We start from the raw sequence: 22846 nt of genomic DNA, 5'->3' as shown, positions 1-22846 counted from the left end.
AAGGAAACTCATATTTCCCATCACGTGAATTTCATTTATCCACACATTGACCACCAAGCACAAAAAGGCCAAATTTGAGGCCCGTTTCTTGACCCACCAGCATCCCCTTTGCAATTTTTAACCTTCTAAGACCTGGCGTCCACATGTGTGGACATCAGATTTTGGGTTGTCTAGACCACAACACTAAACTGTGCTCTACAAAGGCCTGGTGTCCTCTTATGAGGCTATTATACTGTTACCTAGTGGTGGCAGAAGAGTTTAACATGTTACAGTTTCGATTTTGTTGAGACATTTAAAAGATTTTAAGAGACATTTACTGTATTTAATGGTATGTCTTCGTGTTGGAGCAGCACTCCATATATAAGCCATATATGGCTTAAAGGGGCACAATTGTTTTTTTTTTGTTTGTTTGTTTTGCGCTCAGGCCCAAAATAAATGTAACTGCTTCATTGTTTTCTATTGAAATATAAGACTAAAGTCCTCATATGTGGACATCTTTTTAAATGATGTAGTTTCTGAGGAAACATAATTCTTTGTTTTTATAATAATAATAATAATAATCAGGTGCCAACTAGCCCAAATAGCAAAGAGATATAAAAAATTTAAAATAATAAAAATCTATGGCATGCAAGCGTTCGGGTCTTAGGAGGTTAAAAAGCGTTAAACCAGAAAAACTCCACTGAACTTGAAACAGCATAACTGTAGATGATCAAACACACTACACACCACCTCCCCAGCAGAACCGTACTGTCACACGAGCACCAGGTGCGCGGAACAGGACGACGACATGCTTTCGATTACAAAAGACGAGGCGCTCATTTGAAAAACATCTGAAAAATGTGCGCTGGAGCTCAGGTTCAGTGAGCAGGGGACGGTACGGTTGTGTAAGCACCAGGTAGAGATGAGCTCATCCACTGCCCTGCTCTCGAGCGCAGGCCCAGCACAGATGGTATGTCAGGAGATGTAAAACATTAACTTTAATCTTGCTCTGACCAACTGCATGGGTCTAAAGAACAGCGTGACTGATTGCTTTGTTTGAGCTGGGGAGAGAAGGCCGAAACCAGGGGGTAAAAACCACGAGAACACAATGTCAAACACTTCAACCGCTCTGAGGAAGGAGGAGAGGACAGCTATTAACTTAGCTAAACTTCCAACAGCAAAAACACAAGACTTTTCATAATATATATATAAATATAACTACATAACTATATAAATATAAATAAAGCTGAGAAATATGGAGACATTTTATTGTATCTGAATTTATTGGTTTTTGTGATAAATGACATCGATGATAAACTCGTAGTACTGAGTAAAATCAGAGATGCATACAACACCACACAAACTTACACCTACACATTTTATTACAGAATATATGTATAATGAGAATGTATAATGGGAATTTTCCACTATGAATATTTACGTTAAAACATTTAAATATATTGGACTGTAGCCTGCATATTTACCTTGTTAAAACAAGCTACACGGGATGATCCACTTGGAAATATTGCCCTGGCTTACATTGGTCGCTAATCGCGGCTAGCCTCTCATGCTAATGCTGCTGCACCAAGCCTTAGTGGAAATCTGAGCTTACTGTAAATAAACGGATGAGCTTTACTCACCTGAATAAACAGTTTTCAGGAGAGAAATGGGTGTAGATTAACATCCGGCACTCAAATTCGACCCCCAACACAGGCAATTAATTTGCTATAGAATTACGACTTAATTAAAATTGCTCTTATTAATGGGATTTTGTTTCTTTTTTTTCTTTCTTTTTTTTTTTTTACAGTGTACATTTCCTAAAAAACGTGAAAATTTTTGACCAAACATTTGATTTTTGACCAAACAAACAACTGCTTTAAAAGCACATTATGTACCATTAGGAATCTGTTTTTTGGGGATCTGCTCAGCAGCACTAAAACAGGTTCTGTAATTCAGCCGCTCGACAGGCACCGCTCTGCGGGTCTCCGAGCACTTAGCCCAGCCATTAGCTCAGCAGTGATGTCAGTTAGATTGAGGGCAGGAGTTTTCTGTGCCCGTGGCAAAGGTCCAGGCTTCAGGCCCCGGCTCCTCTAAGGTCATTCCTCGGGTCCAAACGACTCGAGAGTGGCCTTCCGTTTCCATGGCGACCGGGTGCGAGTTTCCTGCGCCGACCTTGGTGAACATTACTCTCCTTTCTTCGGTCGAGCTCAAACCCCGCGAGGGAAGCGGGCCAGGAGGGAGCGGCGGCGTGCTGCGGGCGGCGTGGCGCTGGGCTGAGGGCGGAGTTAAGGTAATGAAAGAGGTTAAGAAATGCAGGGAAGGAGTTGCTGTAATACGGGAAGGTGGCGGCTGAAGCTCATGGGTTTTCTTAGGCAGGGGCTCTGGCACTCGGTTTCCACGCACTCCAGCAGGTAGCGTGACCGAGAATATTATTGCTGAAGAGGAGCTCTATAGCAACCCTGAAATATTTGGTTGACTGCACAGACCATGTGCTCCAGTCTGGCCTCTTCTGAACATCAGAACAGCTCACGCTCCCTTAAAGAAGAGCAGGTGAGGGCTGGCGCCGGGATGAAGAAACTCTGACGAACAAGGAATAAAAACGCAAACTACAGCATCTCTCTATCTTTTGGCATTAATGATACATTGAGCTATATAGCGCTGGAAGATTAAAATAAGAGACCATCTAAAAATGATGAGTTTCTTTGATTTTACCAAATTAAAAAACTTCTGGAATGTAATCAAGAGGAAGATGGATGATCACAAACCATCAAACCACCAAACTGAACTGCTTGAATTTTTGCACCAGGAGTAAAGCAGCATAAAGTTAACCAAAAGCAGTGTGTAAGACTGGTGGAGGAGAACATGATGCCAAGATCAGACGCTCTGCATCTTTTTTTGTTATTTCAGCCATTTCTCATTTACTGAAAATAAATCCTCTAAAGGACTTTTTTTTTTGGAATTTGGGAGAAATGTTGTTCTTATTTTCTAGAATAAAACACTGTTCATTTTACTCCTCAAACATATAATAATAATAAATAATAATAATAAATAAATAATAATAATAAATAATAAATAATAATAATAAATAATAATAATAATAAATAATAATAATAATAATAATAATAGGCACCATTTAGGAAGGTCAACAAATTTACATAGAACAAACACAAGCGTATCTTCTAAAATATTCTAAAAATAACCCTAAAAAGAAAAAGTGCAGGAAACCGGCCCTTTAACCTGCAGGGTAAACAGTGGAGGGGTTGGAGTGATGGTGTGATAGCTGGTGTTTTGTTGTAATGTAAACCTATGCCTATTTTCCAGAACAGTGGCTGTAATTTGAGTTTACACTCTCTTTCCACTCCACTGATCCGCTGCAGTGTGTTCATACACACCGCTGCCCGTGTGAAGAGTTAACTCAGGCATTTCCACCGGCGCAGGTTTCACTAGGAAACCAGTTCCTTCCTCTAGTCCAGCCCTGCATGCCTCTTCCTGTGGCCTGTTTTTGGCCAAATCAGGTGTGGTCCGACTGGTTAAGTTCAGACAGGCTGGAGATTAACACCACCTATACGTCTAGGAGGATATGGAGGAATCCCATATTTAACTGTATGAGTAGTGTAGCAATGACATGGTGGTGACAGTATTACCCTTTGCTGTTAGGGTAAGTTGTATATTACAGCGAATGGAAAAATTAAAGGACTATACCCTAACACTGGGTTAACTGTTAAGCATGGTGGGGGTTATTAATTTTTGGGGGCTGTTTTGCTTGAAAGAGAATTGGTACATAAATAATGTGGGGGGTGGGCGACCACAACAATTAGTCATTGATAAAAGTGATTACAAGACAGCAAATATGGGAGGCTTTTAACCTTATGAACACTTTTAAACTCTTAAGCATGGTGGTGGTAGCAGCATTTGATGATCCTGATGATAGAACGACAAACTTCTGGACGCTTTTCATCCAACTGTTAAGCATGGTGGTGGTGGTGTTAATAATAATAATAATAATAATAATATTATTTTTATTATTATTATTCTCTGGGGCTGTTTTGCTGGCAGTGTAAAAAAATAATTAATGCAGTCCTCAATTTAAATCGATTAGTCATTGATGACACACTGATCATGGAACAAAAAGGGAGGGGGGGGCATTGCATTCAACATCATCTAACCTACTGTTAAGCATGGTGGTGGTAGTATTATACTTGTGTGCCATAGGACTGGTACAATGCACAAAATAGATGGATTCTCCCAACCTTAACTTGCTAAGGGACATTTAAACTACGTTTATTTGTGATGTTTGTATATTTGGTACAGCCCTCCCTCCAACCACACCAAAATTTAAGATTGTTTTTTTTTTGCTGTTAATATTGTAAGGCAAATGGCCAATATGGCAAACATTATGCATCACAAACTCCCAAAAAAGTATATACCTATAGTATAGCACCAGATTCTTTAATAAATCATTTGTAAAATATCCGTACATAATTTAGAGTTGGTAAAGAAATATGTTGGTTTCAGTACTGATGTCATACGTCCAAAAAATATTTTGTGCATCACGAAAACATGAGATGCATCACAATATGATAAAATAGCCCACCTGTATACTGTAACTCATCCTGCCCCAGTAAAAATAGCACAGCTCAAAGTAATCACTAAAGGTCTAATATTGCCAAGACATTCACGTCCACGAAGAGCGAACGCTAACCAAACAAACCTACAGTATGTTTATTATTCTACCAGGAACCCAAAGGACAAGTCAGTCTAAAGCCAGTTCTATTATACTGGACAGGATATTGGAATAAGTCAGGTAAAGACTGTGGAATCCAGGCTTTTGATCCAGTCTTATGGGGTTTCCTTCAACGAGAATGCCAGAGCTCAGCGATTCCTCCACATGATGGCCTTTTGCTTTAAAACAGCTCCCAGGAGGCAGGAAGAGACCGTTTCCTGTGTGTGCACATGCTAGCCATAGGACAAACACGGGTGGATGAGCACAGCCAATAAAAAGACGTGACGATCCAGTAAGACCAGTTTTCAGGGACGGGTTTCAGGTACGACATCTGGGTCACAACAGAGCATACATCCAGCAATACATGAAGAAATGCAGATCAGCGCTTAAACAAGATAAATAACGCTGTGGATTTATCTGAAAGTAAAATTAAACCTTAAATTATAAAGAAATTAGTGGTAGGCATATAGAGAAGGTTAGTCTAAGATGGTCTTAAGAAGTCTTAAAGATGGTGGAGCCACACCCTCTTAGTCTTACTACCATGACTATTTACTAAAGGAGTTGTAAACATAACATATGAAAAACAGTATTTAGGCCCAATCTTCCTGGGATAGAGGGGTAGAGCGCCGATTCTTGCTGGGATAGAGGTGCAGGGTGTGCCGATTCATGTAGGGATAGAGCGTTAGGGTGTGGTGATTCTCATTGGGATAGAGGGGTAGGGTGTGCCGATTCTTGCTGGGATAGAGGTGCAGGTGTGCCGATTCTTGTAGGGATAGAGCGTTAGGGTGTGGTGATTCTCATTGGGATAGAGGGGTAGGGTGTGCAGATTTTTGTAGAGGGGTACGGTGTGCTGATTCTTGTTGGGATAGAGGGACAGGGTGTGCAGATTCTTTTTATTGGGATAGAGGGGTAGGCTGTGCCGATTCTTGCTGATAAAGAGGGAAAGGGCATGCCGATTCTTGTTGGGACAGAGGGGTATGGTTTGTCAATTTTTGTTAGAATAAAGGGCTAGGGTGTGCAGATTCTTGCTGGGATAGAGGGGTAGTGTTACGACCCCTGGTCGTATTGGTTTTTCTTTGTGTGCCCTCTGTGCTGTTTGTGTTTGGTTTTTGATTGTAGGACCATGATTGGCCACCGGGGGCGCACTCTAAAAGGGCAAGAGGAAACCTGAACTGAAAGAGACGTTCAGGGCTCCTCCCCTTTCCTGACCTGGAACAACTTCCTGCTCAGACCAACCCAGCACCTCCATTTTGTTTTATGTGTGTTGCTTTAGTTTTTGCTTCAATATAGATTATTCTTTGGGTAAAGTAGGGGGTGAGTGCCATTTTGTTTTGCTACCTTTTTCTCCTGTTTTGGTGACAGGGAGTCAGGGTAGTTTATGTATTTAGTTTTCTTTATTTTGCAGGTTCAGTTAGTTGTCTTTGTTTGTTAGCTGGTTTTATTTGTTATTTTGGCCTATGCTCACTCCTGAAGTCATATTCCCTTATTTTTTATCAATAAAAACCGGGTCGTAACAGTAGGGTGTGCCGATTCTTGCTGGGATAGAGGGGTAGGGTGTGCCAATTCTTGCTGGGATAGAGGGGTGGGGTGTGCTAATTCTTGTTGTGATAGAGGGGTAAGGTGTGCCAATTATTGTTGGAATAAAGGGGTAGGGTGTGCCGATTTTTGTTGGGATAGAGCAGGAGGTTGTGCCGATTCTCGTTGGGATAGAGGAGTAGAGTGTGCCGATTCTTCCTTGGATAGAGACTGTGTGCCGATTCCTGTCAAGCTGCAATCTCCCTCTAAAACACAGATTGCTCTCTCTTTTTTACACCGATGATAATCTACATCTAAAACACTCACTCGTTTCATTCACAAAACATCTTGCAAATCAAGTTCACACCCAAACCAGTGATAAGAACAGTCCCCCCCAGTGTTAAGTGAATTCCCGTTTCACAACATCTGCACTGTAACCTTTCCCTCACACACACACACACACACACTATCACTTAAAACACACACAAACTAATATAGACTCCCAATAAATCAAACTGCCAGCGCTCTCAGGATTCTTAATCACACCCGGCTCTACAGGCAGGTCAGAGGGAATCGGCTCACTCACGCCCTTTTATCAAAATCACTCGCCTGCCATGAGCGGACACGATAAGAAGCTGAGGAATTCACACACACACACCACACACACACACACACACACCACACACAAAAACAGGTTATAGAATCTTTTGATCAATATCTCTGGAGGTTTGTGAATAAAGGCTATACATTTCAGCTGTCGACATACAAAAACAGTTGGTTTCTTATTCAGTCTGGAAAGCACAGACATAGCTGAAGCTTGGGTAGTGTGCGCACACGCGTGCATGTGTACACATTAACAGTCACGTAAAATTCATGCATTTACATTTTTGTCCTTTTTTCACTTTCGGCCCAAAAATAAATAAATAAATAAATAAATCTAATCAATCAATAGTTTATTGCTCTTTACAAGGGAGTAGTTGTTTGTGTATATTATAAGAGTGTGACAAGACACCAACATCTCAAAAGATAAGAAATGATATTAAATTAAAATATATATTTTTATATATGTTATTCATCATATGCAGTAAAACATAGAACAGTATACAAGTACTGCAGCCGGTTTTACCACAAACCAAACAACCATTATTCCAGAAAACACAGCATCACTGGTCCACAGTCCCCATTTCTGGTGGCAGAAGGTTCCTGTTTATTTGCTAAAGAGAGACTGCGCGCTATTTCTAGGCACCAAATGAGATTGATTCATTAATGATGGCAACCCAACGCAGCGTCACACACTCTTTAAAAGCAGTGTCCACAAACATTTGGACATAGTGTAAACATACAAATCTTCTACATGGAGAGGAGAAAATATAAAAATAATATTAATAATAATTTATATTCATGCAATATGATGTAAGTTTTTTTAGGATGCAGCATGCATGTTAAATAAAGCAAATTAACAGTAATAAAGCTTTAGAAATGTGTGGAAGTGTGTATTCTTCTAAAGAGAGTGGCTACACACCCACACCTCGTTTCTTAAGACAGAAACATTTAAGCCACCCCTATAAATTATACTAAATAAAATTTATATTGTTCTTTAAAGCTCTGACTTTAATGTAAATCTCAGAATCTCACTGTACACACTTTACATACACTGGGTAGAAATTAAACCTTATTTATTATAACAAAAAAATAAAGGCAGACTCACATATTAATACAAAATCCAATCTAGTACAGACAATATCAGAATCAGGATTTATAACGCTGGAATGTTTGCACAGACAAAAGCTCTGCTCTCTGGTTACACAGTAATCTAACCAGACAATAGAGAGGTCACACCTGTGCAGCTTCACAGGTATCCACACCTGAATTGATCATAAAAAACACACACCATAAACTCCAACTCTCACACACTAAAGAATAGCTTCTAAAACACAAGCCCTGAAACCAAAGGACCAAATACTAATTAAAGCCCCTCCATTACCCTCACTGAGAGAACAGGACGGTCAGGTTAATGTTTTCACAAGACGTCAAAAATAGAAACTGAGCTCAGCTGAGACCTGGGGGGGTGAAGCAGGTTGAAGATTAACAGCCAGAGATACACAATCCTTTAAAGTTGCTTATTTTTAGTGATAACAGTTTAGTGTCAAACCACATAACCAGTTAAGATAACCCAACGCCAACAGGGTTTCAAGCGAGCATGCTGATTGGTGGATTTGCTTGTTACTCAGGCCTCATAGCTCCAGAGTAGGAAAAAAAAAAACACATAATTAAATAAATAAACAAAAAATATATAATAAATAAATAAATAAACAAAAATATATAATCATGCTGATCCAGATCAGAGGTATGAATATTCTGTACAAAGTCAAAATCATGCAATTTTTTTTTTTTTTTTGCATTTCCTTCTTTCTTTCCAGCTGCCCTAGGAGTCTAAGATAAATCATATTTTAATCATTACTGTGATAAGTTAGGGAACGGCTGCACAATATACAATATATTGTTTCAGCATCATCATTGTAATGTGTACCTATGCAATAGTCACATAACAGGATATGCAATGTAAAATTAAGCAAAATAAACTACAAAAATCATGCAAGTAAATATGTACAGTACCAGTAAATCAGTTAATTCAGTGTTTTTTTCATAATTTTCAAAGTATTCTCTACTGTAGATTAATACTAAAGTCATTCAAACTATTAAGAAAAAAACCTTTAAAATGTTTTATACAGTATTTTAGATTCTTTAAAAAAGTAGCACCTCTTACATAGATTACACAGTTTTGCACATCTCTGCTAAATTTTCTCAGTTAGATTTATGATGTAGAGTCACCGGGAAATTCAGGCGTTCAGTTAACAGCTGTGCTGAACTCATCAAGAGTTAATTACTTGAACTTCTTGCCTCTTAATGTTAAAGTTTGAGATCATCAGTTAAAGTAAAGTAGTGAAGAGGTAGAGTTACAGGTATACAGTGAATAGTGAATATTTGAGTAATGTTCTAATCCAGATTATGAGAAGCAACAACTTAAGTGCAGTCACCTCAAAGACGATGATGATGATGAAATTGGCCCTCATTAGGACCGCCCCAGGAAAGAAAGAGCAAGAGTGTCATCTGTTGCACAGGAGAAGGTCATCAGATTTACCAGTCTCAGAAACCTCTTAAAAGTTAACAGCTCCCCAGATAAGAGTTTTTTGGTTTGTTTAACACTTTTAAAAATTGTACTACATGATTCCTTATGCATTTCTTCATAGTCTGGATCACTTCACTATTCATTTACAATGTAGGGAAAATAAATAAATAAAAAACATTGAATAAGAAGGTGTCCAAACTTTTACTGGCACTGTATCTTTACATTCAAATTGTAAAAAAACAAAAACAAAAAAAAAAAAAAACACTGATCCACATCTCCTGTACTTTATTCATGCAAATGTTTACTTAACACCGAGATCCGACATCTCGCATCTAACCGGCAGCTGGGGAGCCCTACAATCCCACTCTGTTCCAGTAAGAGGTCGAGAAGAGGAGACGCTGATGGGAACAGAGAGCAACCTGCTAAACCACCTCATCATTCACACCCTGCAGGAAAACAGCGCAGGAAAACAAAACACATCACTGTGCTGCTTTCCATCCATATTAGCAGGACTAATTACACTTTTTCTAATACAAAGCGCAGTTAAGGGTCAAGGTTCTTCGCACAATGATTTAGGACCTCCTCCGTGTTAATAGTTCCTTGTATCGTATACTTATTCTGTATATATACACTTTTATGTTAAAGGCATAAAAAATTTGATGATTATTATATCACAAGGGACAAAAATAACAACATTTGTACATTGTGAATTTTAATTCTTGGAAGTAAACACTGGAAAAATTACATTACACAAAAAATATAAATCATATTGCCAGAGCTCTACCTTCAGCTAAAGAAGTTCGACAACTACGGTCTCAGATGATTAAAAAAAAAAAGAAAGTTCCACCTCCACCCAGCCCTTAAAAATAAATAAATAAAAAAATAAATAAAAAAATAAATAAACAAATAAAAAAATAAATAATGGAATCTAATGGGAAGCTAAAGCATCCCACTAGGAGAGTCATCCTCCAGCATCCCCCAGTCCCCACAGCTCCGGTCCTCCTCGCTCATGCATGCAGTGCCTTTTCTTGGGAGATTAAAGTTCTGAACGGGCTGATTTATTGGCGCTGGGATCTGTGAGGGAGGCCTGTGGTGGCTTGCGGTTGTCGCTGTGATTAAAGGCCTTAAAAACACCAATGAATTCCATCAGCATGAGCGCTTCTCCTCGAGATGCATATTTGTTTAGGTTGGGCTCAGAGGATGCGAGTAGGGGGGAAAAGCTTTCAACAGCTTCCAGACGGAAGGTCAGGCCTTTTCTAACAAGCCGTCTCAGAGCTGTTCCACTGGGGACTTGGTGTGGGGTGGGGTGGGGAGCATCTTTTGATGGAAGCCACAGTGATACGTAGACATGTATGAGCTCACCACTCCCTGCTCGGCATGCCACTGTGCAGTCTGTTGGTGGGATTTATGAACTGCTACCAGGATCAGGGCCGGATCTCAGACGTACTGATTACAGAGCGTCTCGGTGGAGAGATGTGTATATATGAAGCATGGCTCACTCAGTCTCCCTGGTGAAGAGAGATGACTAAGGGTAGAGATTGGAGCGTTGGTTGAGCACTACCTTTTAAAAAAAATTAAGGGGCAGCATCAAACTGATGAAAAGATTTAAGGAGGAGCAGCTGTATGATGGGCTGAAGATCAGCTCGCAAATATGCTCATAGTATCATTTTAAAAGGCGATGGTGGAAACATGTACATTAAAATACAAAGAAATCAAATTTCTATATTTCACGCAAAGCAGAACAGGCTGGAGAAAAGTACATATATGGCCAAACAGCAAGTATATTTCTAGTCTACATATACACACAGTATTGGTTAAGAATCAATGGAATGTTATATTTCACAGTTCCACAGTTGTATTGATATGTGACATCAACTATCACCATGTTTATTAAAAAAACAAAAAAAAAAACTCAGGCCCTCTAAACCCTAAAACTCACCCACAATTTGACTTAAAGTTAATGCTTTAAATATTTTACATAGTGGCGCTATTCAAATTAATAGGGAACACTTGCGGTGAAGAATATTGGTTGACCAATTCTGTGAAACTGACCAAAAAAAAAAAAAAAAAAAAAAAAAAATCCATAAAATCAGTAGTAACACCAATGCTGTGAAATGCTTAGAGAACTGTCTTCTCATTTTTGTAAATGCTGCTTTTTTTTAGTATTAATTTGGTACAGTCGAAAAATGTAAACCTATAAAAAAAAAGCAGATGCTATAAATACCAAGACTTATAGGCACCTAAAGAGGAGATAATTTAGAGTTTGTATCAGTAAAGATGTGAGCTCCCCAAGTCTTTTTGCCAATTAAGTATTCTGCTGCCACTATGATTGGGAGATCACTGATTCGAATCCCGGTCATGCAGCTTGCCATCAGCTGTCGGAGCCCTCCTGTTGGTCACTAATAGTGATAGGGGGAGTCCTATTGAGTTTGTTGGGTAATTGGCCTCGAAATTGAGCAAAAGCAAGGTTAAAGGTTAAACAGAACAAGTGGTGTACTCTCTCGGAACAAATGTAGTGGGACCAAGGACCAAAACCGAAGTGACCACCATAAGGAAAAACTGAAAAGAAAGAAAGAAAACAGATGGAAAGCTACTTAGAATTCAAAACACAAAGCACCAAGTGATGTCATTCAGCCACACATCCTCCCCAGATACCTCCAAGCACTGACTCACATCAGCATCCACTTCTTTCCAATAAAATATACTATAATCAGGAGTGCAAACTGCAAAGAAACCATGAAGCTCCGGCCACAGTGGTCCCCTTTATGTCCTGAGGTCACTTTCTCCAGCCAGGAGACCACTGCAGCAGTAAATGACCTCAGGACATAAAGGGGACCACTAAGAAAACCACTATGGCTGATTTGAGAACCTTAAAGACCCCACTGATCAAACCCACACAGACACTGGAACAAGATTGGTCCATTATTAAAAGCACCATTATTAGGAAGAGTTGCGAGAACATATAAATGTAATAACTGGCAACATAAGTTTGAGTAAATAACAAGCTGCTTCAGCTTTGCAGCACATTATATAAAAAAAAACATTAACAGATAATATTTTTAACAACCTGACAGACCACAGAGATATGGAACTCTACCAGAACCACAATTCTTCAGGGACAACTTAAAGCTCTTAGCCTGGAAGATGAAAAGCTTTAGAGCTGTGCAGTGAGTTACAGTGAAGCACAGTGAAGACAGAGGCCAGAGAAGGAGGAGTGTTTCCCAATCCTGGTCCTGGGGCACAATGATCTGCACATTTTGGAGGTTTTCCTGCTTTAACACACCTACAGGATTCCTCAAATGGGTTGTTATAGTTTTTTGGTTGAATCAGATGTGTTGGGAGAAGGGAAAGCCTTAAAATGTGCAAGGTTGGTGCCAGGACCAAGATTGAGAACCATTGGAGGGGCTGCCACTGGAGAGAGGGGCTGCCAATGGAGGGGGTTGGTGGCTGCAACGCTTTTAAACCCTCAAACGCTGTAAAAAAAAAAAAAAAAGCTTCGTAAAACAAGGACAAGAATCAAGGCCCGCCAGTGGAGGCCCGCCACACTCCAACCTACCAAGTCTGGCATTTTATCCCTTTATTCTCCCAATCCCCCTTATCACTAGTAATGCCCCAAGTGCTACAAGATAGGTGAAGACAAGGACATGCCTTTACACACTCACTGGAAAACGCAGCAATTTTTTTCTGATACCTCAGCTCACAGATGCCTTGAGCTGATTGGCATTACCCTTTGGAGTAATGTGGGGAAAGAGCGCCATCTACCCAAACAGAGAGAGCAAGGCCAATTGTGCCCTCTCAGGGCTCCAGCTGCTGAAGGCAAGCTGCATGGCAGGGATTCGAACCAGCAATCTCCCAATCATAGAGGGACAACTCTGTGCCCAGCATGTATAACTCCAGCTTTTAGACACAAAATAGAAGTTAGGGAACATCCTAGTTCAAGGTACAGTCACAAAATTAAAGACAGATGTAGCCAAAATACACCTAAAAACATTCTTGCATACACATCTTACAATACTTAAAACTATGTAGTTCATATGAACCTTCATATAAAAACCAAATTTGGGAAAGAAAAAAAAAAATGTAAAATCAGTATAAAGAATGATTATAACCACGTTGAACTGGACTGTGAAATTGTGCTGCAACAAACCAACATCGCTGCGTTTGCAGCAGAGCTCAATGTTCACGGTCCATAAGCCAGACATGACCTTCAGTCCAAGCGTAAATGCCACACTTTAACTCAGTATATACGAAACAATGGGTGAGGTGGGAGAGGGAGTCAATAGATCCTGCAGTGAGGTCACGTTTCAAAGCACTGATCTATATTTGTCGTTTATAGCATGTGGGCAGACTATGGACAGGAAGTGGCTATCGCTCAGGATGTATCTGTGTAAATTCTGACCTACGGGAGCCATCGATCCACTTCCTGTGTAAACAGGTGGGATATGAATGGAGGTGGAGAGTTTAAAACCAGTATGAACGTAGAAACTGCCTTTAGGATTGGGGCAACAATTGGCGGGGTAGTACCGTGTGCTCCTTCCTTGTAAAGTTAGTTTAGTACTATATACACACACAAGTGCATCTGATAAAAAATTTGAATATTATTGAAAAAAAGTTACTTTATTTCTGTAATTCAGTTCAAATTGTCAAACTCATTCATTATATAGATGTATTACACACACAGATTGATCTATTTTAAGCGTTTATTTCTATTATTGTTGATTATTATGGCTTACAACCAATTAAAACCCAAAAAATATTATATACGACCAATTGGTACTTTTGGCAGTGTGGGCAGTGTGCCAAGTCCTGCTGGAAAATGAAATCTGCATATCTCTACACCAGCAGATGGCTTAAAAATATAAAAATAGATCACTCTGTGTGTAATACATTTATATAATATATAAGTTTCATATGTTGAACTCAAATACTGAAATAAAGTTACTTTTCAATTATATATATATATATATATATATATATATATTTTTTTTTTAAGATGCGCTAGTACATAGTGTTTTGATAATGATGGCTATAATTTAGAGAGTTAACAAATTCTGAACCTTGCTTTTTATTTCATATTTTAATTAATCAAATGCCCAACCAAAAGCAAGCCAATCACAACCACATTCAGTAATATATACAATACTACCACCACTTCAACACGCTTGGAGGAGAACACCAACCACTAACTCTGTTCACAGCACAGCTTATACCAGATGCCTGTGCTGAATAGCACTGTGTTGATTCAATGCAGTGAGCTGGGGGTTGTTCTTCCCACAGATAACAAGGCCACAATTATTCCCTCTGGAACGCCATAAAAACGGCACACTTATGAGCACAGCTCTAATGGTAGCAAGACACACATGAGCAAGCTCTGTCCACAACTCTATGCCAAAAGAATGTTCACAAAAAGTAGCCCAGACGTCACTATTATTTGTTTGTTCTGGTATCTACACAAGTAGCACATGGACTCCAGGACAACACAATCATCTAAAAAGGTGATGCAGCAGGATGATTCACACCTTCAAGCTGCTAGAAACCTTAAAAATTGACATTACTCATCTTTACCTCACTCAAATAAATGCAATTTAATGCTCAGCGTCTAGATCTTCACCATGTCTGCTGCTGCTGATGTCTGGGACTAGATTATAAAGGCTGTATAGACGGGTAATCAGCAGCATGACAAAGCATGCACGTCTTTTAATACAAAAGATGCTAACAAAGAATTTTCCATCTCTCCTGTTGGAACAGTGGTGAGACTGAGCTCAAAACCTTGCAAGGTAAAGATACAGCAGCCTTCAGGTTTTTGTCATATTGCCATGAATATCATGCTCAATGGCAATAATAAAATACTGTGATACTACAGATTACAGAGTCGCATCGCCCAGCACTAGCGTTAACTCTCCAATCAAACCCTTATGTTTATATTTCCACTTCAGTTTCTGAATCAGTTTCTCTGATTTTGCTATTTATAGGTTTATGTTTGAGTTAAATTAACATTGTTGTTTTATTCTATAAACTACAGACAACATTTCTCCCAAATTCCAAATTAAAATAGTCATTTAGAGCATTTATTTGCAGAAAATGAGAAACGGCTAAAATAACAAAAAAGATGCAGAGCTTTCAGACCTCAAATAATGCAAAGAAAACAAGTTCATATTCATAAGAGTTAAGAGTTCAGAAATTAATATTTGGTGGAATAACCCTGGTTTAAATCACAGTTTTTTTCATGCATCTTGGCATCATGTTCTCCTCCACCAGTCTTACATACTGCTTTTGGATGACTTTATGCTGCTTTACTCCTGGGGCAAAAATTAAAGCAGTTCAGTTTGGTGGTTTGATGGCTTGTGATCATCCATCTTCCTCTTGATTATATTCCAGAGGTGTTCAATTTGGTAAAATAATAATAAAAAAAAAACATTAAGTGTTTTTTTTTTAGAATCTGCTGCTACTAATGCATTTTGTATGTGTGTGTCGAACATGTCTTTAAAAATCATTATACAATAATTTTATCATATTTTTCAACCCCAATTTATACTAAATACAACTAGCATGTATTGTGTTGAAGTTGAACAAATTATGAAATATATTAATAATATATTTTTAAAGGTGTTTCCATATTATTTTGCGTCAAATATCATGAGCACAAATGCACCTCAAGTAAAAATATCATGGTATTACTTCAGAGTTATATCGCCCACCCCTAGTGTTAACACAAAGCATTCTTCTCTCAGATGTTTGCTTCAATCAAACATTTCCAATATATATTTTATAATCATGTGCAGCACAACCTTTACAAGCATCCTTGCGGCCAGGTTGCCATGACAAAGTTTGGCTGTGTTTTTCCTCGTCGGGATAATTACAAACACAGGCCATAACTTAATTATACTACAATGACTGGCTCTAACACAGGCCTGCTGAGATACAGAGATAAGCACCTGCTTTAAACCATGACTGCATCACCACACGTTCAGACAACCTGTCTCACAGCGCTGGTCTTGCTCACCAGTGTTACACAATCTGAGCATTAGAGAGCAGAAACCCTGGCAGACGTGGTAGAGACAGTACAGACAGTAGAGACAGTACAGTACTGCCAATATAATGACATCAGTGTAATCAGTGACATCAGAGACCTAAACTGAGAAATTAGCGTAGCTTAACTTTACAGAATGTAATCGTCACACTTTCTCCCGCTTCAGCCTGGAATGGGCCCCGGGGCCGAGGCTTTGCTCAACTGCAGTGTAAATGAGGTTTAATTAGGTGTGGCTAAACAAACTGCACAGCAAGACAGTTTATAACTAACGTTATACGATTGAGAGACAGTAGCAAAGGTTGAGGTCTTGAACAAAAACTACGCAGCAAATTTAAAAATAGAGTTCGAAAATCTGGAGTTAAACAAAATCGTGTGAAAGTTTTAAGTTGTTTATTGAGTTTATTTTTCGAGTTAGACTACAAGTTGAGTTGAGGGGAACTTTTTGGCGGTGTAGCATTTCCGAGTTTACTCCAAAGAGAGACAAAAATGAGATAAGCTCATTTTTAATTAATTTTATGTGATTCAAAGCAAAAAAAAATTAACCTGTTTATGGATTGTTTGAAATTTAATCTGAAATAAAAAATGTTAAACATTGCAATGCAATAGGAATACAAAAATAAAAAAATAAATTATATATTTTAGTTAATTGTATTTTACACAGGTTTTATATTGAACTAGTAGAGTTTTGTTTTGTACGCATTACAGAAAGAAAATAATATATGACAATATATTTTTCTATCACTAGAACATAATTCACGTCTGCAAAGGTTAATTAAGAATCTGAACCTTCTTCTGTTTTACATGACATCATAATAAATATCTACCAGTCAAGCACTGGCTAATTAGCCTGGGCTTTTATTTTACCCAAATAACCAATTAGCACCCATTCCACCAGTAGAAAGCTTATCCATTGCAACATCCAGCCTTCAGCAAGATTACAGTCCCTTTGTGTTTTGAGTGCTGTGTGTTTTGCAGCTTACTCTTTTTGACTAGCATAGCTGAGATAGCCAGCTAACTAATTAGTGCCAGTTCCACCAGTATAAAGCTTTAATTTATATCAAATTCCAGATTTCAAAATTACAGTTTTTAATCAGCTGTTCAAATTATTTGTGTTTTACACCTGTTTTTTGCAGTGTGCTAAATTACACTGTAGCTAGCTATGGCAAATCAATAGCCAAAGAACTAACCATTTAAATGAAATAAAAGCAGATATGCCATTTGTATGTTTTACACATAATTTCTATACTGATGGAATGGGCACTAATGTTTTAGCTAGGTATGAAGGTAGTACTGTAAATACGTTTGCCTTATTAATAAGCTCAATAATGCACTACGGTGGACGACAAAAAACAAAGATTTATCACAAAAAAAAACAAAAATAGTGAAATGGTGGGTCTGGCAAAAAAAAAAATCCTTTAAAAGAGGACCAAGGGCTTCATAAAGCCAGCACAGTTTGTTAATTTCCCCCTGATCAGACACACCTACTAAACCTGCTTCTCAACAGGTGAATAGAATCGGGTGTGTCCTGAGCTGGAAAACCACAAAAATGTGCAGGAATCGGCAGCCGAGCCGAAAAGTGCTGAAAGTCTTACAGAAAGAGAAGCTTAAACTAATTTAAAACGTATTGTGTTTTAAATCAATATGTTTTCGTCCACATTATGCAGCCCTACTATTTACAATTACACTTATAAATCGCCTTTCTGCCATTCAAGCCACTCAAGGATGCTTACAATTACATTCCACACACACTCAACACACACTAGTGAAAAGCAGCAGCCAATAGCGCACAGCATACTCTCAACCAGAAACAACCACGACTACCTGCAGGAATGCATCGGGCACTATTTACGATAAAATATGACATGAGGAGAATTATACTATGAGAAATCTGAAAAAATGCTGCCTTTTTATTCCTTAATAGGAAAGTATGACCTATAGCCTACATGCATGATCTCCAACCTTCCTTCTAAAGATCTGTTTTCCTTAAACCTCATCTACACACTCCTCTCAGACAAGCAAGGGTGTGTAAAGGCAGTGATTATTTGGATCAGGTGGGCGGATTATGTCTGGATCCAAAGTCTGGGAAGGTAGCACTCCAAAAGCCAGGTTGGAGACAAATGGCCTGTTTTGTTTCTGGGATGTGAATCTATGGAAGTACAGGGCTAGAAGATTCCTGGTGTCATTGACACTGTATGTTCTAAACATTACAATAAAATATTACATTTTAAGAAGTTCTGAATGCCAAAATTACATCAGAAATAAGCATGTGACTCCAAAAAAAAAGTTGGTCATATAGGTAAAGGTGCATTTGTGTGTTAGAGAAAAGGTAGTCCCACATGGATTAGTCAACTTTACAAGTAATACTCCTAATTATACTTCAAAAATTCAAAATATCAATAAAATATAATTTTACACTTTAAGCAGGGCAAACATGCTTCAAAACATCTAGGAAAAACGTCAGACTACATTTTAAGCATTTTCAATATTAAAACTACCTCAGAACACCTCAGGTGGAGTCTACCAGGTTAAGAACTTGACAAGAACATTTACTCAACGTGAACTTCAAAATTAGTAAAACCCTTTTAACATAATAAGCCATTTACAAAACACCAAAACTACCTCAAAAGGTGAAATGCTATTGGGGTACAGGTGTACTTGAGCGTTTGAGAGAAATTAAAAAAACCTCTACACAACATTAACTTCAAACATACTACAAAACATTTTAAGCATTTCTGAACTACCTCAGAACACCTCAGCTGGTGTCTACCAGTTTGAGAACATTTACTCAACGGGAACTTGTGTTAATACATGTGTGTTTGAAACGTTTAAACGACTTCAGGTTCAAACATAGTTCAGAACTTCTGTGAAAAACGTTAAACTTCATTTTAAGCATTCAAAACCTCAAACCTACCTCAGAACATCTCAGCTGGAGTCTACCAGTTTGAGAACTTAACAAGAACATTTACACAACGTTAACTTCCACAATGAGTGCAACATATCTGTGAGTAAAATGCTTGTGGTAACTATTAGCCATTTTAAAACACCAAAATGACTTCAAAATATAAATAGTACATGTGTTTTTCATTGTTTGAGATAAGTTAACTAAAACGTTTAAACAACGTTAACTTCAAACATGCTTCAGAACTTCTGTGAAACACGCCAAACTTCATTTTAAGCGTTTCAAAACTCAACGCGACCAATGCTTGCTGGAGTCTACCCCACCGGGTGTGTGTAAGAAGGGAAAAGGCAGGTCACGTGCTGCCGCACCTGGCTGCGTGAGAGCGCGAGCTCACCTATAGAGACGAGGCGAATGTTCTCGCGGTCCAGGAACTCCAGAGCCACGGACACGTTCTCCAGCTTCATCTGGCGGAAGGTGGGCCGCTGGTGGAACTTTCTGTACATCTTCTTCTGGCTGAGGATCTCCAGCAGCGCGATGAGCCGCAGCCCGTCGCTCAGGTCGAGCTGCAGGTCCGCTATCCGCTTATTCACGCACTTCAGGTGCTCGTTGCACCAGCGCGTGAACGTGTTCTGCTGGATCTTCTTCCAGGGCGCGTCCTCCGCCAGGTCCTTCTCTGTGGCGGGCATGTTCTCAGTGCGCGGCGGGCGGAGCGGCCTCGGATACGGGGTGGTTCTGCGTGAGTCTGCGGGTCTGTGTGTGTATGTGTGAGCGCGTGAGCGTGCCTGTACGTGTGCGCGTGTGTTCGCCCGCTTCCCTGAGGAGCGTATGAGCTCTGCCTGCACCGCACAAGCTTTAGTAGCGCTGAAGCTCCGCGCATGCGCAGAGCAGCGCTCCCCAGCCTTACGCCCACTTTAGCTCCCTACAGCGGGACAGTCCGGATTAAAAGCAAATATACAAAATAAATAATATAAATAAACTTAATGATATAAATAAAATACAAAGGTTTGGACCTTGAATTTAGTTATTTTTTTCATTATTTAAAAATGTTCTGCATTGTACATAATAATACTAAACTCACCCAAACTGTGAAAAAAAACATATGAATTAATTTAGTGATATGTAATTATTTTAATAATTCATTACCGGATGTTGCAACTCTAAGTAACAGTTACTTTAAAAAATGAGAAAAAAAAATTAACATGCATAAATTAAACAGGATTAAAACATGAAACTACCATATTGTTTTACCAGCAGTATCATATTTTGTATACAAAAACGTTTAAATAAAATCCCCAATTAATATAATTAATGTAAAGGAACAACAATTTCTTTAAAATTAGTATTTATTCATTTACAGTACAACTCAAAAGTTTTTTTTTTTTTTTTAAAGGTTCTGCATTGTATATTTATGTTACAGTCATCCAAACTATGAATAAAAACATATCAAATTATTTAGTTTATTTAGTAAACAAAAAAAGTGTTAAACAAACCAGAATATGTTTTATATTTAAGATTCTTCATAATTTATATCAATAGAATGGACATATTTAACTCACATTTATAATTATAATTATAATGTTGCAACTCTAAAAGTAACAGCTGATTATTTTCTATTATAACTTAAAAGCACATTTTTATTTACTAATTTCTACTAGCAGTATCTTATTTTGCAAATTAAAATATTAAGTAAAACCCTTAATTCTTAATATAAAAGAACAAAAAAATAAAATGAGTATTTATTAATATACAGTACAACTTTAAAGTTTGGACAAACTTTTAAACACTGTTATTTTTTTATTATTGAAAAAAAAGTTCTGCACTGTAGTTGAATACTAAAGTCATCCAAACTACAAAGAAAAACATGAAGAAACATAAATAATTTTAATTTATTAAACAACAAAGTGTTAATCAAATCCGAATATATATTTTAGATACTTCAACTATAATTAAAAAATATACTAAATATAATATAATAAATAATAAGCAAATAATAAAAATGTATTAGTTTCAGGAATTGGGATGTAAATGGCTCAGCCATGGTGCAGCAGTATTGAGGTGGGGAGGGCTGGGTGCTCAGTGCATGGGGAAACATGGGTATTGATCCCACAACCCTGTGATCAATAACTCAATGCTCTAACCACTGAACCACCGATGCCCCTGTCGAGGAGCTAATGAACTGAATCGGGTGTGTTAATTTAGAACAGAGAAAATGCTACTATATATTTATAAAGATAAATCTGCTGAAGACTCCCCAGATCATCCACCAACTTTCACAGTGGGAGCAGGACTCTGTGGCTTGTAGTAGTGCATCTTAGACATATTAGAATATTATTGAAAAGTGCATTTATTTCAGTAATTCAGTTCAAAAAGGGAAACTCATATATTATATAGATGTATTAAACACAGAGTGATCTATTTTAAGAGTTTATTTCTTTTATTGTTGATGATGATTATGAAGCTTACAGCCAATGAAAACCCAAAAATCAGTATCTCAGCAAATTAGAATATTATATAAGACCAATCGGTACTTTTGGCAGTGTGGGCAGTGTGCCAAGTCCTGCTAGAAAATCTGCATCTTTATAAAAGTTGTCATCAAAGGGAAGCATGAAGTGCTGTAAGATTTTCCAGGAAAACAAAACTGCACTGACTTTGGTCTCACATCAGCTGCCATTTGTCATTCTTTTTGTAGGTCACTTTATGTCATCCTATGATTGCTGACTGACATTTAAATAAGTTTAGGATCAATTTTAGACCTGAACCCCACTTAAAACCTATGGAATGGAATGTAACAAAGCCATCAAACAAAGATGAACTGCTCGAATTTTTTGCCACTCAAAAGCAGTGTGAAAGACTGGTGGAGAGTATTCCAAGACACATGAAATCTGTGATTAAAATTCAGGGTTATTTCACCAAATATTGATTTCTGAAACCATAAAACATTAGTATTGTTGTTTCTGAATGAATATGAAGTAGTTTTCTTTGTATTATGTTGTTGGACAGTTTGTGTTGGTCACTCCTTTGAGGTGTTTTTAAAAGGCAGTTCCTGCCTGATAGAATCAGGAACAGCAGCTAATGTTCCTTTCTTCCAAATGATTTCTCTCTGGAAGGTTCCAGCAGTCTACAGTTCTGACATGATCAGCGTTAGTCACTCGGGTGGATCAGCATTGCATCACAGCTCCATTCTAACAGGGAAAAGAGGCGAGTAAATGCCACGCCCATCCTGACACAACAGCTGTTCACTGGGTTTTGTGGCGCCGTTTGAGAGAAAGCAGGTTCATTCGGATCCCAAACTATGTCTGTACAGATAGAACAGTGATCTAGAACACTTCACTGCTTTGGTTTGTCATTGGGTTCTTTTGTGATCTCATGGTTCTGTGGATAATAACTGCCTTTACTAAAAAAAAAACATGAATAACCCATTTTTAAAAAGTGTAACAATGAGAAGAACCATCGAAAGAAGGCAAAAAGAGTTTAGTTATTGACTGGGTTCTTGTGAGGTGCCATTGTTCTGTACAGAACCATCCATTCCACCAAAGATGGGAGCCCTTTAAAGAACCAATTCTTTTAAGA

At 38.3% G+C, this 22846-nt stretch overlaps 1 protein-coding gene across 3 annotated transcripts in view; it reads right to left on the bottom strand.

Annotated features, from left to right (window-relative positions):
• The window catches only part of LOC103028460 (filamin-B), a 126954-nt gene extending 106815 nt beyond the window's left edge, over positions 1–20139 (bottom strand). The window contains exon 1 of one of the 3 annotated variants that reach the window (XM_022682249.2): positions 19671–20139. In XM_022682249.2, the coding sequence (XP_022537970.2) occupies positions 19671–19962 (292 nt within the window). In that variant the 5' untranslated portion in view covers positions 19963–20139. The remainder of the gene's footprint in view (positions 1–19670) is intronic. The other 2 variants (XM_022682248.2, XM_022682247.2) reach the window with 2 other exon arrangements.
• Between the last annotated feature and the right edge of the window lie 2707 nt (positions 20140–22846).

This window comes from Astyanax mexicanus, chromosome 24 (genome assembly GCF_023375975.1).
Source record: "Astyanax mexicanus isolate ESR-SI-001 chromosome 24, AstMex3_surface, whole genome shotgun sequence".
NCBI classification, from domain to species: Eukaryota; Metazoa; Chordata; class Actinopteri; order Characiformes; family Acestrorhamphidae; genus Astyanax; species Astyanax mexicanus.
The sequence above is the reverse complement of the archived record's forward strand: the minus strand, read 5'-3'. Positions and strand labels throughout refer to the sequence as shown.